Source organism: Bubalus bubalis, chromosome 18 (genome assembly GCF_019923935.1).
Source record: "Bubalus bubalis isolate 160015118507 breed Murrah chromosome 18, NDDB_SH_1, whole genome shotgun sequence".
NCBI classification, from domain to species: domain Eukaryota; kingdom Metazoa; phylum Chordata; class Mammalia; order Artiodactyla; family Bovidae; genus Bubalus; species Bubalus bubalis.
In genome coordinates, this window is record NC_059174.1 from 18,368,847 (window position 1) to 18,382,265 (window position 13,419).

The window sequence follows — 13,419 nt, forward strand, 5'->3', positions numbered from 1 at the left end:
GGGCCCCGCCCACCCGCCGGGCCCCGCCCACTCGGACCAAAGCACTTCCTCCCCCGCCCTGTGCCAGCCTCCCGTCCCTCCACGCCAGGCTCTTTCCATGGCAGGACCCAGGTCACTGCTGCTCCCTCTGCCCAGAGCCCTCTTCCCTCTGTCCCAGGTGCTCCTGTTTATCCTTTTTATTGTTTATTGTCAGTGTGAGCTCCATGTGGGCAGGCTTGGGCGGGGGTCCCTCTTCTCTGCGCTGCAGCCCCCGGTCCTCGAACAGCACCTGGCATGGAGCTGGGGCCCAGACAGCAGGTGAATGAATGAAGCAGAGCCCTTGAGCCCAAGGCGGTGGTAGGCATGGCCCCAAAACCCACCCCTCATCAGGTACAACCAAGGACGCTCAGTCTGGGTCGCGTTCCAGATGAATGAGGGAGGTTTTAGTACGAGTGTCTCATGCAGGGTTAACTGGGCTTCCTGTCATTTACCTGGCAACCCTAACTTCCCCTTCTTTGTTTAATTTTACTCTTTCATATAGTCAAAAATTCAGAAAGCCTGAGGGGCGTGTTGTAGACAGTTTTCCACGCATCCCTGTCTAGAGCTGGCATGTCCCCTCTAGAGGGGGCCAGTGTGGTGAGTGTGTTCCTCCCAGAGGTGTCTATGTGGGTAAGTAGACGGAAGAACTCTGCCCTCCGAGTAGCGCCCCCTCCTCCCGCCTCCCCACCACCAGTGCGAACCTTGCAGAGTAGCTCGGAGACCTTCCCTTCTGTGCTCAGAGACCACCCGCGTCTCTTTTCGTGACTGCAGCGCACACCACACGGATGCTCGGGCTCATCACCCGTCATGGACGGGAGGCCAGTTCCCAGCTCTGGCTTCTGTGGGCTTATGTGTGTGAGGTCCCCCCGCGGATGAGTGTCCAGAGGTGGCTGGAAGGGGGGCCTGTGAGCTCTCCCTGGGCCCTGCTTGTGAACAGGTGCATTTTCACTCAGAACTGATGGATCTTCAGTACACATTGAACTTTTAGGGACAGTATCTGGCTTCCCTGTCCTAATAGAGAAAGTGAGAACGTGCCAGTGACCTTGAACTTGAAGAGCTGAGTGCCCTGTCGGCAGGGCTGCTGACAGTGAAGGGGGAGGCAGAGAAATGTGACCACCCCCCAGCCACCTGACTTCCAGGGCAGGTCTCTCACTGCCGGGCAATGCTCGCTTTCCGGACCCTGAGACTTTCCTCACAAGGACAGAACCCCGTGCTATTTACTCTGGCTGGCAGACAGACGTGGCTCAGGGGTTAAGAATGTTTCTATCCCAGAAGGAGGCAAGAAGCTTCCAGGAAAGTTGCTGCTTGTGGCTTGACAAGCGTTTGTGGCTGTAGGTGCCTGTCCATGTGGGTGTTTGTGGGAACCCCTGCAGACCGGGACTCCTGGAGGGCAGGAGCGTCGGTCTGGGGGAGGACTCAAGATGGCTCAAGCTTGTCCCTGGTGGCCTTTCGGATGGTCCCAGGTGGGTTGTTGTTCCAGGTGGGGGGAAGGTGGGCCCCTCGCTTGGGGCCTGGCTGAGTTACCGCATCCCTGGCACGGGCACAGAGGGCATGTGGCGGATGGTGGACCCATGCCGTGGTCTGAGGGCTGTACGAGTGGAACTCCCTGGAGTGCTGCCCCATGGGGGTGTGAGTTCAGCCCTGGGTTGGCTGTCGCTCCGGGCTGCCGGCCAGCACTCCCCTTCCTCCCGCTGCTGCCAGGGGACGACATGTGCCAGCCACATGAGGGTGGGCAAGACAGGATGCCTGTGGCTTCCCTGGGCGCCATCTGCCCGGGGTACCTCCACTGGGAGGGGCCAATGGACTTTCACAGGCCAAGGGGGGGCCTTTGGTCTTGGGACCTTAACCCAGTTCTTGCCCTGGGGAGGTGGAGGTGGGTCTGAGGGGCTGTGCATGGTTGTGGATGGGGCAGGGAGAGGTCCCTGAGCTGGGGCCTCCTTGGAGCCCAGCTGGTGAGTGCACTGGGCTTCCACCAGTCCCCGAGGGGCTGCAGCCCCAGCAGTTTGCTTTGTCGTTTTCCCTTTTCTCCAGATGGACCAGTGCTCTGGGCAGCATCCCCTTTCTCGGGGAGCAGGGTGTGGGTGGGGGCCCCTTCCTGGGCTGAGAAGGGAGGGAGGGATGGGACAAGGCTGTGTCTGTGTCTGCCCTCAGAGCCAGCAGCCACCCCAGCCCAGCCAGCACAACTCCAAGAACAAGGGGGATGCGACCCTGAAGATGCGGGCATCCGTGCGCATGACACGCTACCTGGAGTCCTGGGGGGCGGCTCGCCCCTTCGCGCACCTCAACCAACGCGAGAGCGTGAGCAGCAGTGAGACCCTTGTGTCCCATGGGCGGAGGCCCAAGGTAGGACCATCCTCCCAGGGAGCTGGGAGCCGGGGCCCCGGGAAAGGGCAGGGGGGCAGATGCTAAGGGGTCCTTCTGTCTTGAGCCTCACTCTCTGCATGTGCAGGATGGTTCTGGGCTCTGCCCTGCCTCCCTCCCTCCTGGGGCCCTTGGGGAAGTGAGGGCATTTGGAGAATGCTCCAGGGGGCTGGGGATGTCCCTGGCCTCCTGGTTCCCTAGACCAAGTTCAGCTTCAGTCCCAGGTGCCTGCAGCCTGGATGGTCCCTGCGTCCAAGGGTACCCAAGATGATAGACCCAGTCCCAAGACCTGCACCAGGCTCATGTCCTCGAGAATAAGCTTCTCCTCCTTTCCCTTCCAGGCTGTTCCCCTGAGGCGCCACCGGACCCCTGACAGGTTTGTGCCCTGGCCCCTGCTTTCCTGGCCTGATTGGCCTCTGTCCTGAACGGCAGCTCCACAAGGCTCAGCCTTGACTGTGGATTTCGCCTTGGTTTGGGTCAGAGTGTTTCTAGGAACCAGAACTTCACAGTGATTGAGTGCCTGCTGTATACTCACCCTGTGGTGGGGTTGTTGGGGTTGGTGTGAGGGATACCCGGGGTTTAGTGGAACAGACTTTGAGCCAGGATCAGCCCTCTGCTTCTTGCTGGGCTGCTGCTGGGTGATGCTGTGTGATGCTGGGCTTTCACTTGCCCTCTCTGGGCCTTAGTGGATCCGGCCTGACCCTCCTCCATCTTGCATGAGGCTCTGGGACCTCCTGTGGGCACCTGGGAACCCCACTTTGGGTGAGTCATCTCATCCACACCCCTGCCTCTGGGTGAGTGGTTGTAGATCCCCAGGCTGATGCCGCCGTGGGTGTCTGATTCCAGAAGCATTTCCCCCAAGGGGCGGTCAGAGGATGACTCATACGATGATGAGATATTGTCAGCCATCGAGGGGCTCAGCTCTACCAGGTGAGGCTCTTGAGACCCCTGCCTCCCTCAAGCAGGGACCATCTTCCTTGTGCCTCGTGTCCACGTGCTGTGTCCACAGGGCGGCCACCTGAGGGTGGGCCCTGTGCTCCACCTCCACCCCCCCTCTCCTCTGAGGGTGGCCCCTGTCACCCCGCCCCAACTCCCCCAGGCTTCACCTCTTCCTGCTGTGTCTCCGCCCCACAGACCCTGCTGCTCCAAGTCTGATGACTTCTCCACCTTTGGGTCCATCTTCCTGGAGAAGGGCTTCGAGCGAGAGGTGAGGACCTCTGAGCAGCCCCAGGAAGGGGGAGCTCCAAGGTCTGGGGGCAGGGGACAGGGGCAGCCAACATCCCCAGAAGGTCTGCTCGGGGAGGATGCTGGGGAATCATTCCAGCTGCCACCAGGGTGGGGTCGGGAGTCCATCAGGCCTGTTGGGGTCTCTGTTGGCCTCACCGCTCTGCCTGCCATGTCCCGGGAGTGGTTCGCCTACTGGGGTTTGGGAGGCTTTGCTCCCTATATGCCAGACCTCAGCTGATGGTGCCAGGGCACACAGTGGCAGACAGTGTTAACCTTTTTAGGAAAAAGCCCCAAACTTAGTATTGGTTTGATGGGGCCCAACTGGTCCCCCCATCTGGCTGCCATAAAACCACGCTGTGTCCCGCTAGTGACCATTTTTTATTTTTTTGCAAATTTGGCTGTGCCATTCTTAGTTGTGAAATGAAGCATCTTCAGTTTTTTGTTGAGGCATGCAAGATCTTTAGTTGTGGCACGTGGGATCTAGTTCCCTGACCAAGGATTGAACCCCGGTCCCCTGCGTTGGGAGAACAGAGTCTTAGCCACTGGACCACAAGGGAAGTTGCCATTCACTTATTTATTGAGGACCTATGGGTTCTGGCAGCGTCCAAGGCCCACACGTGGTCATTTCACCCTCACCTGCTGGCCGAGATGGGCGCTAGTACCCTTTTCGCAGACTGGGGTTTGGAGCGTCTTGGCATCGGGTGTGGCCTGAGAGGGTGGCCCAGCCCGTAGTGCCAGTTTCATCCTCCAGGGGCTCCCTGAGTTGGGGTCTCCCTGCGTGGGGAGCTTGGGGCCCAAAGGCAGGTTCGGTCACCAGGAGAGCCGTCTGGTGGCCTTCTGCTGCTGGGAGACCCAGACGGGCTGCCTGCTCCCTGAGCCTCGGTTTGCTCACCGGCGGCAGGAGCCCCGCAGGCAGAGATCTGCCTGCTGTGGAGGAGCGGGCAGCACAGGGCCCCCCACCCATGAGCTCGGGGCTCGGGCCTCGCTGTACTGCTCAGTTTGGGGTGACATCAGACCCACTGGTAGCCCCCGTCACTGTAACCCCGGAGCTCACTTGGACTGCGGGATTTTCAGGGAAATAAAGATGGAGACCTGAGCTGGGTGGGGGAGGGGAAGGGGTTTCCTCTGAATATAAAAGACAGTCTGCAAAACGGAAACAAATGAGAAGGTTTGTTCAGGATGATGTAACAGCATCACGGTGAAGTCAAGGAGGCAGTGTAAGGGTGTTTTTTAAAAAAGATGATTAACCAGAGCCAGGGTGGAGCTGGGAAGGGGTCAGGGCAAGTGGCTCTGTGGGTGGGGCCTCGGCTGCCCGACCACCCCTCACAGTCTCTGTCGCCCCCAGTACCGCTTGGCGCCCATCCCCCGGGTCCGCTACTACTTCGCTTGTGCCAGCCTCGTCTTCGTCTGCATCCTGCTCATCCACGTCTTGCTGTTGTCCAGGTGGGTCGGGGGCCGGGCCGGATGGTCAGGCCCACCAGGGTCAGGCGAGGAGGGCTGGGGACCCGCAGATCCCAGCCTGGGAGAAGGGGCTGGCCGTGAGTAACTCTAGTCACTTTAGACCTCCGAGCTGCAGAAACCAGCCTGGGTGCGGTGGTCTCCATACCTGGAGTTGCCAATGTTCAGTTTTTAATTTTTTTAAAAAATTTATTTATTTATTTTAATTGGAGGCTAATTACTTTACAATATGATGGTGGTTTTTGCCATACATTGACGTGAATCAGCCACGGCAGTTTTTCGTTTTAATTGAAGGTGCGTGCTCTCTCACATCGCAGGCCTCCTTGCTCCCACATGCCTCCCGCCACTACAGTCACCGGTTATCTGTGTGGCCCTGGAGGCATTTCAGTTGCCCTAGGTGTTTGGAGTTGTAGAAGGGCCAACTCCTAAAATCGTAACCGCCACCATCTCCCTCTTAGGTGTGGGAAATTGAGGCTCTGGGGTGGAGGTGGGGGCTCTATTGATGAGGGGGGGCAGAGGAGGGGGTGGAGAGGGACAGGGGCTGAGGTCATGGGAGAGAGTAAAGTCAGCTCCTTGGTGGCCTCTGGAAGGGTGCTTAGGCCAAAGGCTCCGCTAGGACTGTGGTTCAGGATATGCTTAAGAAAGACGAAATAAGGAACACGTTTAGATGTGCTTATGTGCTTGCTGGACGGGAGTGTAAAGGCTGCGTAACCACTTATTTCTTGTGTACTGGGCCCAGAAATGGGGAGGGGGCGTGATGTTGATCCTGGGCTTGTGTGTTGTTCGTGGGGCAGCCGGACCACAGTGTGCAGAGTCCCCCTTTGGCTGAGGTGCTGGGGGGTGGGGAACATGCCCTGAGAAGAAGGTCCCCTCAAACTTACGTTTTTCCTTCTTCTCCAGTATGAAGACTCTGGGCGTGTCCTTTGGGCTGGTGGGCTGTGTGCTCGGGCTGATACTAGGCTTGTGCTTCGCCGATGAGTTCTTGGTGAGCAGGAAGCCCCTGACTGAGTGCTGGCCGGGCCCCAGCAGGTGTCAGGATGGTGGTGACCCGAGCCCCAGCCCCTCCCCACGAGCTCTGCACCCCCAGCCTGGAGGGCAGTGCTGAGTGCCCTGGAGGCTCCTCCCAGGATCCTCTTTCCTAGGTGCTAGTGGTCCCCACGTGGCCACGGCTGTCCCAGCCGCAAGGGTGGGGATGTCCCTTCTGTCTGCTCACGTGTCCTGAGCTCTGGGCTGGACACAGGCACAGCACCTCGATCCCCGCTCAGAGCTCTCAGAAGCTCTCACTCTGCTGTGCCTTTGGGCTGTGGGCCCCCCGGGTGCTGTGGGTGCTCGGTGATGACACTGTGATTCCACAGAGGTGCTGCCCGGCCCGGGGGAAGCTCCGAGCCATCGCCGAGAGCGTGGAGACGCAGCCCCTGCTGCGGGTGTCCCTGGCCATCCTGACCATTGGCAGCCTGCTTGTCATTGCTGTTGTCAACCTGGTGGGTGCCGGGGCTGGGGCTGGTGGGCCTGGCCAGGACCCCTTGGGCTGAGCATACTTCCTGGAGGAGGGAGCCAGTCTTCGACCCTGGGAACTTCTAGGTTCTAGAATCCCATAATCCTGTTGCCTAAAAGCAGCATCTGATATGGCCATAATCCACAGCCTGGTGGGCTGGGCCTGTGGCAGCCCCCGTGGCGGCTCCGAGCTCCTCAGCCTGCATTGGTCACACGAGGACTCGGGGCCCCCAGAGCGCTCACCCGGCCACCACAGTGTCCTTGACGTCCCGGTCTTTCTCCAGCCCCTGAGGAGGTCCTGTCTCAGCCTCTCTGAGACCTGTCTCCTCACTGGGGTTGACCTGCCCTGGGCACGCGCTAGGGGGCACGCGGGTCCCACTTGGTGGGCTGGGCTCACATGCTTCGTGCTCAGATGGCACTCGTCCTGGCTGGTCCTGCCTGCTCCCACATCTAGAGTCGGCATCTCCTCCCGACCTCCGTGTCCCCTGCACTCGGGACTCTGTGACCGCCTCCCTCAGCATCCCCTGGGGAGAAGCGGACTCACTGAAAACACTGCTCCCAGCTTCTCCCCGAGTCAGCCCCGGGGGCCCTGGGGCAGGATCAACATGCCTTCTGCTGCAGTGGAGCTGTGGCCACGGTGGGAAGAGATTGGGGTGCCGTGCCCCTGGGCTGAGCTTAGAGCCGCGCCCGGCAGGAGACGCTCACTGTGCCACTCTGCCCCCAGCCCTGCTTGGCCCGAGCAGACCCTGGGTCGCCCCCAGACCACCTCTCTCAGGGCCCTTGTCTTGTCCATAGCCACTGATGCCCTTCCGGGACTGGGGGCTGCCTGCTGGGAACGAGACGGGCCTGAGGGCTGTGAGCGGCTGGGAGATGAGCCCGTGCTACCTCCTCCCGGTGAGTGTGTCCCTCTGCATGCCCCGTGCCCACACTCTGATTTCCCCTGCATGCTCAGAGCGTGCTGAGCTCCGGAGCCCGTGGGCTCTCCCAGGAGAGGCGAGAGTGCAGGGCGGGTGCTGGCGCCTGCATCCAGGGCGAGAAGGTTGTCCCCCTCCATGCCCGCCCGTCATGATCTCCCTTTGTGAATGGGGGTGTGGCGTGGGGAGGGGGACGGGTTTGCCTCAGAGGCAGTGGAACCAGGGCTGGGCCCAGGTGGGCTGACACCAGAAGCCGTGCCTGGAGTGCCCGCCTGGACAGAAGGAGGGCTGTGGGACTTGAGGGGTGTTGTGGGGGATTTGAGCTGGTCTCTGAAGGGCAGAAAGGTCATGGGTCGGCAGGGAGGTAGGAGGTGGGACAGAGAGCAGCAGCCGAGGCGGGTGGTGGGCACAGAGGTTTCAGGTGGTTGTGTCACAGGGAGGAGGTGGGGGAGGGTTGGGAGATGAAGCCAGAGGTAGGTTAGATCCAGCTCTGGGCAGAGCACAAGGGCCAGGGTGAGGAGCTCGGTCTTTATGCTGGGGGTGCTGGGGAGCCACAGCAGGCTCTTGAGGAGGAGACTGACATGGGCGGAGATGCACTTCTGGAGGGACCAGCTCATGGCAGAACTCAAGACCTTGTCATGGCCACATGGCACCGGCATTTTCATTTACTACATTTTTTTTCCTTTTAAGTGAGTTCATTGGCTGTAAGTGGAAGTAAACTTATGCTAAAAACAACATATTATAGAACGTTTTAGGTTCTACTGCCTGTTCCTTGTTAAGGGAGGCAGGAGAGTGATGCTGAAGACACGCTGGTTCTTCATGGAGTCCCCTGTGGCTACAGGTGTCCCTCCTTTTGGCGACCTCTGGTCCGGGAGGTGCCTCTTGGTGACGGGAGGTGGTGGGCTGACCGACACCCCTGTCTCCCCAGTACTACACCTGCAGCTGCATCCTGGCCTTCATCGCTTGCTCTGTCTTCCTGCGGATGAGCCTGGAGCTGAAGGTCGTGCTGCTGACCATGGCCTTGGTGGCCTACCTGGTCCTCTTCAACGTCTACCCGAGCTGGCAGTGGGACTGCTGTGGCCACAGCCTGGGCAACCTCACCGGGACCAATGGCACCCTCAGGTGAGGCCCCATCCCTCACTGCAGGCCCCCTGCCCACTGCCCGTCCTGACTGTGGCCCATTGCAGCGCCCTTTGCTTGGTCTCAGTGCTATTTCAAACTCGGCTGCTTTTGCATCCACAGTCCCCTGTGGACCGGACAGCTTGTGGGCTGGACTGGCAGGTGGCGTGGTTCCCACTTTACAGAAGGGGAAGCCATGGCCCTGGGTCTGCAGCGCTCAGGACTGAATGTGACTCATCGGCAGGGGGTGTGTCCCCGGTCCCCAGAGGCCACCTGGTCTTGCTGTCTCTAGGCCAGTCTGGGGTGGGAGGTGGAGGCTGCAGCCCTCAGCCCAGCGCCCGGCTCTGAGCCGTGTCCTGGGTCTCAGAGTTCTGCAGAGAGTGGTCGTCTCTGGTCTGTTCCCAGACACATGGAGGGGCTGGTGTGTGCCTGATTCTGGGGCTGGGGGCTCAGGTGGGCCAAGGAGAGAGACCTGGCTGCCTTGAGCTAAAAGGCAGAAACCGGGGACCCAGAACAAGGCCTGTTGCCATGGGCCTGGCTTGCACCTGCGACCCCTTCTGCAAGCCCCGCTCACCTTGAGGAGCGTGGGCTGCCTTTGGGTGCCCCCCTACCAGCCTACAGTGCTTTCCTTGACTTTGCCACGGCCCTTCCCTGTGACCAGGTGTCAGCTCCGATGTCACCTCCCTGTCAGCCTCCACTGTACCTCCGTCTTTGCTTTACAACCTGAAGCATCTTGTTTGCCAGCCATGCGCACATGAGCTCTGAGGGCAGCACCCTTCCATCTGGCTCACTTTCCCAGGGGCTAGCACTGGGTCTGGGCCCACGTTTGGGGGTGCTTCCGGGGGAAGTGGGGGTGACGTCTGCCTTTCCTCCTCATGTCCAGCTCCTCATCCTGTTCATGGCATCTGAAGACGATGACCAATTTCTACCTGGTCTTGTTCTACACCACCCTCATCATGCTGTCCAGACAGGTGCAGCCGGGGAGGCCCCTCTGCTTGGAGAAAGGCTGGGGGTGGGTGGGGTGGGGGCAGCCTTGGACTTGGAGCCGCACACAAGACGCAGTCTTTTCAGGACGTTCTGCTCCAGGGGTCAGGGGTCCTAAGTGTCTTTACTTCTCGTCAGGACTCGAGTGACATTTAATCGTGTGGGTCACTTGAGGATTGCAAGTCTCGGCTGACGGGGATTTCAAGGCCACCGCAGGGCGGCTTTTGAGTTGGCGATGTCAGCCAGAGGCACAGGGAGGCTCCATGGCCCCTGGGGTTACGAGTGTGCTCTGCCCTCTGCCCTCGCTCACTGCGGCCAGGACTCGGATATCCCCCTGTCCACAGATTGACTATTACTGCCGCCTGGACTGTCTGTGGAAGAAGAAGTTCAAGAAGGAACACGAGGAGTTTGAAACAATGGAGAACGTGAACCGCCTTCTTCTAGAGAATGTCCTGCCTGCGCATGTGGCTGCCCACTTCATCGGTGACAAGTTAAACGAGGTGGGGACAAGAAGGGACTAGTCACTCTGGGCAGGGAGCCCTGAGGCACAGGTGTGGTTCCTGGAGGGAGGGTGCTTTCTGCACTTGGTCCCCGTGGCACTGGCCTCACCGATGCTCCCAGGAGACTGTGTGGCATTAGCTGTAAGAAAACAGGCTTCGGAGTCAAGAGACCTGCGTTCAGGTCTCACTGCCCTGAGCCTTGGTTTTCACATCTATCAAGTGGGGCTGATAGTACTTGGCTGGCAGAATCGTTGCAAGGAGCACACGTCCAGGTTATTTGTAATCCGGACCATCTGCTGATGAAAACTTGCATTTCTACCAGTTCTGTGCAGCAGAATTTCCTGTCTATGGAAACTAAGGCCCAGTGAGCAGAGAACCCAGGCCTCCTGACTGTTACCATTTATACCCGGGGGTTCTCAAGCCCAGCTGTGCAGACACAGGGGACCTAAAGGAGCCCCAAACCAACCTGAGTCCCACCCTCCTCAACAAACTGATTTAGAACCTCCTGTTTTGTAATGGTCCCCAGTTGAGTCTCATGGCAGTCAGGTGGAGAACCACTGCTCAGCCCCTCCCGCCCCCACCAACACCTGCTCCTGGAGCGTGAGAAGGAGTCTGCGCCCCAGGCTGCCTGCCGCCCTGCTCCCAGGAGGCCAGGCGGCCATGGGGTCCTGTGTCTCCCCCTCCCCCAATCCAGGACTGGTACCATCAGTCCTACGACTGCGTGTGTGTCATGTTTGCATCGGTGCCGGACTTTAAAGTCTTCTACACAGAGTGCGACGTCAACAAGGAAGGGCTGGAGTGCCTGCGCCTGCTCAACGAGATCATCGCCGACTTTGACGAGGTAGGGTCTCCACGCAGCCTGGAGAGGGCGGGGTGGGCCCCGGGCGCTCCAGGCCCAGCGTGCTCCAGGCCCAGCTAACACATGCACTGCGGCTCCCTTGGGGGGAACACACATCACACAAATTATGAAAGGTACACACACATTTGCCTTTTCTGTCTCTTCAGCATTGTAATGTGTTATCTTCTCTGTGACTGGCAGCTTGCTTAGATCTAGGTTGTAGAGTTGTTTCATTTCTTGCTTAGCCTCTGCTGGCAATCTGTTGCGGAGTTAGTCACTCAGTTTGGGCTTAAGTCTTAGCTGCAAATAATCCACATGCCTGTGTAGACTCTGTTGAGTAGTGGGGTGTTTGTATCTTAGTAGGAATTAGACTGGGCTTCCCTGGTGGCTCAGACAGTAAAGATTCTGCCTGCAGTGCGAGAGACCTGGGTTCGATCCCTGTGTTGGGAAGATCCCCTGGTGGGCATGGCAGCCCACTCCATTATTCTTGCCTGGAGAATCCCCAGGGACAGAGGAGCCTGGTGGGCTACAGTCTGTGGGGTCGCAGGGAGTCAGACACGACTGAGCGACTAAGCACACAGGACTGAGACCAGATGAGAATGAAAAAGACCAGGAATGTCAGGGAACAAAGGAGCAGCGAGAGAACCCAGAGGCTGTCCCCACCTGTACGGAGGTGTGAACTCAGAGGGCAGAGGCCCAGCGGGAGAAATGTTTGCGTTTAGAAGTGGTGGTGGGAGAGGACCTTACCCCTTCTCAGGACCGGGGACCGGCCCAGGCTGCAGCCCTCTTGTATGGCCCTGCTTCCCTTTGTCCTGCAGCTGCTGTTAAAGCCTAAGTTCAGTGGTGTGGAGAAGATCAAGACCATCGGCAGCACGTACATGGCCGCTGCGGGGCTCAGCATCCCCTCGGGGCCTGAGAACCAGGTACTCAGCCACTCTGCTGGTCTCACGCCGCAGCCCCAAAGGACGGGGAAGTGAGCAGTCCCAGCCCGACACTGTGCTTGAAGGGGCGCCTCTCCACACTCCCTCCTTTGAGGGAGGGGCAGAGGACCTCATGGCTCAGCCTGACGGAGGCTCTGGTGGAGGGGTCGGGACAGGGGGCCCCTCGCCAGGAAGGGAGTCTAAGTGGGTGCTCAGGTCCTGGACGCCCTGTGGAGGAGGCTCGGTTGGTACAGCTCTGCCCGGCAGCAGCCCCCCGTGGCTTTCACGCCCAGGCTGGCACACAGTGTTCCTCGGGTCAGGGTGCTCCGGAGGCAGGAAGACAGGGCAGCGCTGCCCACGGCCCCGCGTACAGCGCTCTGTCCTGCAGGACCTGGAGCGGCAGCACGCCCACATCGGCATCATGGTGGAGTTCAGCACCGCCCTGATGAGCAAGCTGGACGGCATCAATCGGCACTCCTTCAACTCCTTTCGCCTCCGAGTCGGTGAGGCCCTGGGAAGGACTGCGCCGTGGCTCAGGGTGGGACTGTGCAGCCCTGCCTCCTGGCAACCCCACTCAGTTGGGTGTATGTTGCCATCTGTTTAGAAAAACTTTAGAAATCCCTCTCTGATTTTACAACCCAATGATTGGGCAATTATTCTTTCCTTGCATACTACTTTTCTTTGAAGGTTTTAAGTAACCAGGAATATATATTGGCACGGGGAATCCCCAGTTGTAAACAGGTGACCTTAAATATCCTGAAAACAAAGCAAAATTATTAACCTAAGTGGTCACTGATAGCTAATACGGTCAGTGCTCAAAGCCCATTTACTGTTTAAGAGGTGATTAGCAGATACAGATACAGTAAAGCATCCGCCTGCAATGCAGGAGACCCGGGTTTGATCCCTGGGTCAGGAAGATCCCTTAGAGAAGAAAATGGCAACCCACTCTAGTATTCTTGCCTGGAGAATCCCATGGACAGAGGAGCCTGGCGGGCTACAGTCCATGGGGTCACAAAGAGTCAGACGTGACTGAGTGAGTAACACACACACACAGCAGATACAGGAAGTGTGAACACTGGACTCAGGCTCCACATCCAGTCAAGTCTGAAAAGCAACTGCCGGGGAGCCCTCCCCTCGCATCTCAAGTGCCATCTCCTGTCCCAGATGCAGGAAGCACTGTCCCTACCTTCATTTCAGTGGTTTTGCCAATGCTTTCTGTGGTAGCTGGGTGGATTCTGTAGCCCTGTAGCTGGAGGCTCTGTCTCTATGATCTGCCAACTGCAAATATCTTTAGGCATAAACCATGGGCCTGTGATTGCTGGAGTGATTGGGGCACGAAAACCTCAGTATGACATCTGGGGAAACACGGTCAATGTTGCCAGTCGAATGGAGAGCACTGGAGAACTTGGAAAAATCCAGGTAAAAGCTCACCTGCGCCCAGTGGAGGGGAGGGAGTCTGGGCTTTCAGTCTGCCAGGGGATTCTAGCCACCAAATTCTGGAGGGAACCCAGACCCCGTCGGCCAATTTCTCTTTGTCCCTCCCACAGCAGGTCTTCCTCCTCTGAGGACTTAGGCTTCTTTCCTTT

General features: G+C 58.9%; 1 protein-coding gene across 9 annotated transcripts in view; it reads left to right on the forward strand.

Moving 5' to 3' along the window:
* Positions 1–13,419, forward strand: part of ADCY7 (adenylate cyclase 7) — a 64,853-nt gene that overhangs the window by 48,928 nt on the left and 2,506 nt on the right. For 8 of the 9 annotated variants that reach the window (XM_025268638.3, XM_025268636.3, XM_006048954.4 and 5 more), the window contains 15 exons: positions 2,170–2,361; positions 2,721–2,755; positions 3,226–3,309; positions 3,514–3,586; positions 4,952–5,049; positions 5,965–6,049; positions 6,420–6,545; positions 7,354–7,452; positions 8,401–8,594; positions 9,475–9,562; positions 9,920–10,075; positions 10,770–10,916; positions 11,732–11,836; positions 12,222–12,336; positions 13,128–13,252. In XM_025268638.3, coding sequence (XP_025124423.2) covers positions 2,170–2,361; positions 2,721–2,755; positions 3,226–3,309; positions 3,514–3,586; positions 4,952–5,049; positions 5,965–6,049; positions 6,420–6,545; positions 7,354–7,452; positions 8,401–8,594; positions 9,475–9,562; positions 9,920–10,075; positions 10,770–10,916; positions 11,732–11,836; positions 12,222–12,336; positions 13,128–13,252 — 1,722 coding nt within the window. The remainder of the gene's footprint in view (positions 1–2,169; positions 2,362–2,720; positions 2,756–3,225; positions 3,310–3,513; positions 3,587–4,951; positions 5,050–5,964; positions 6,050–6,419; positions 6,546–7,353; positions 7,453–8,400; positions 8,595–9,474; positions 9,563–9,919; positions 10,076–10,769; positions 10,917–11,731; positions 11,837–12,221; positions 12,337–13,127; positions 13,253–13,419) is intronic. The other variant, XM_044931826.2, reaches the window with a different exon arrangement.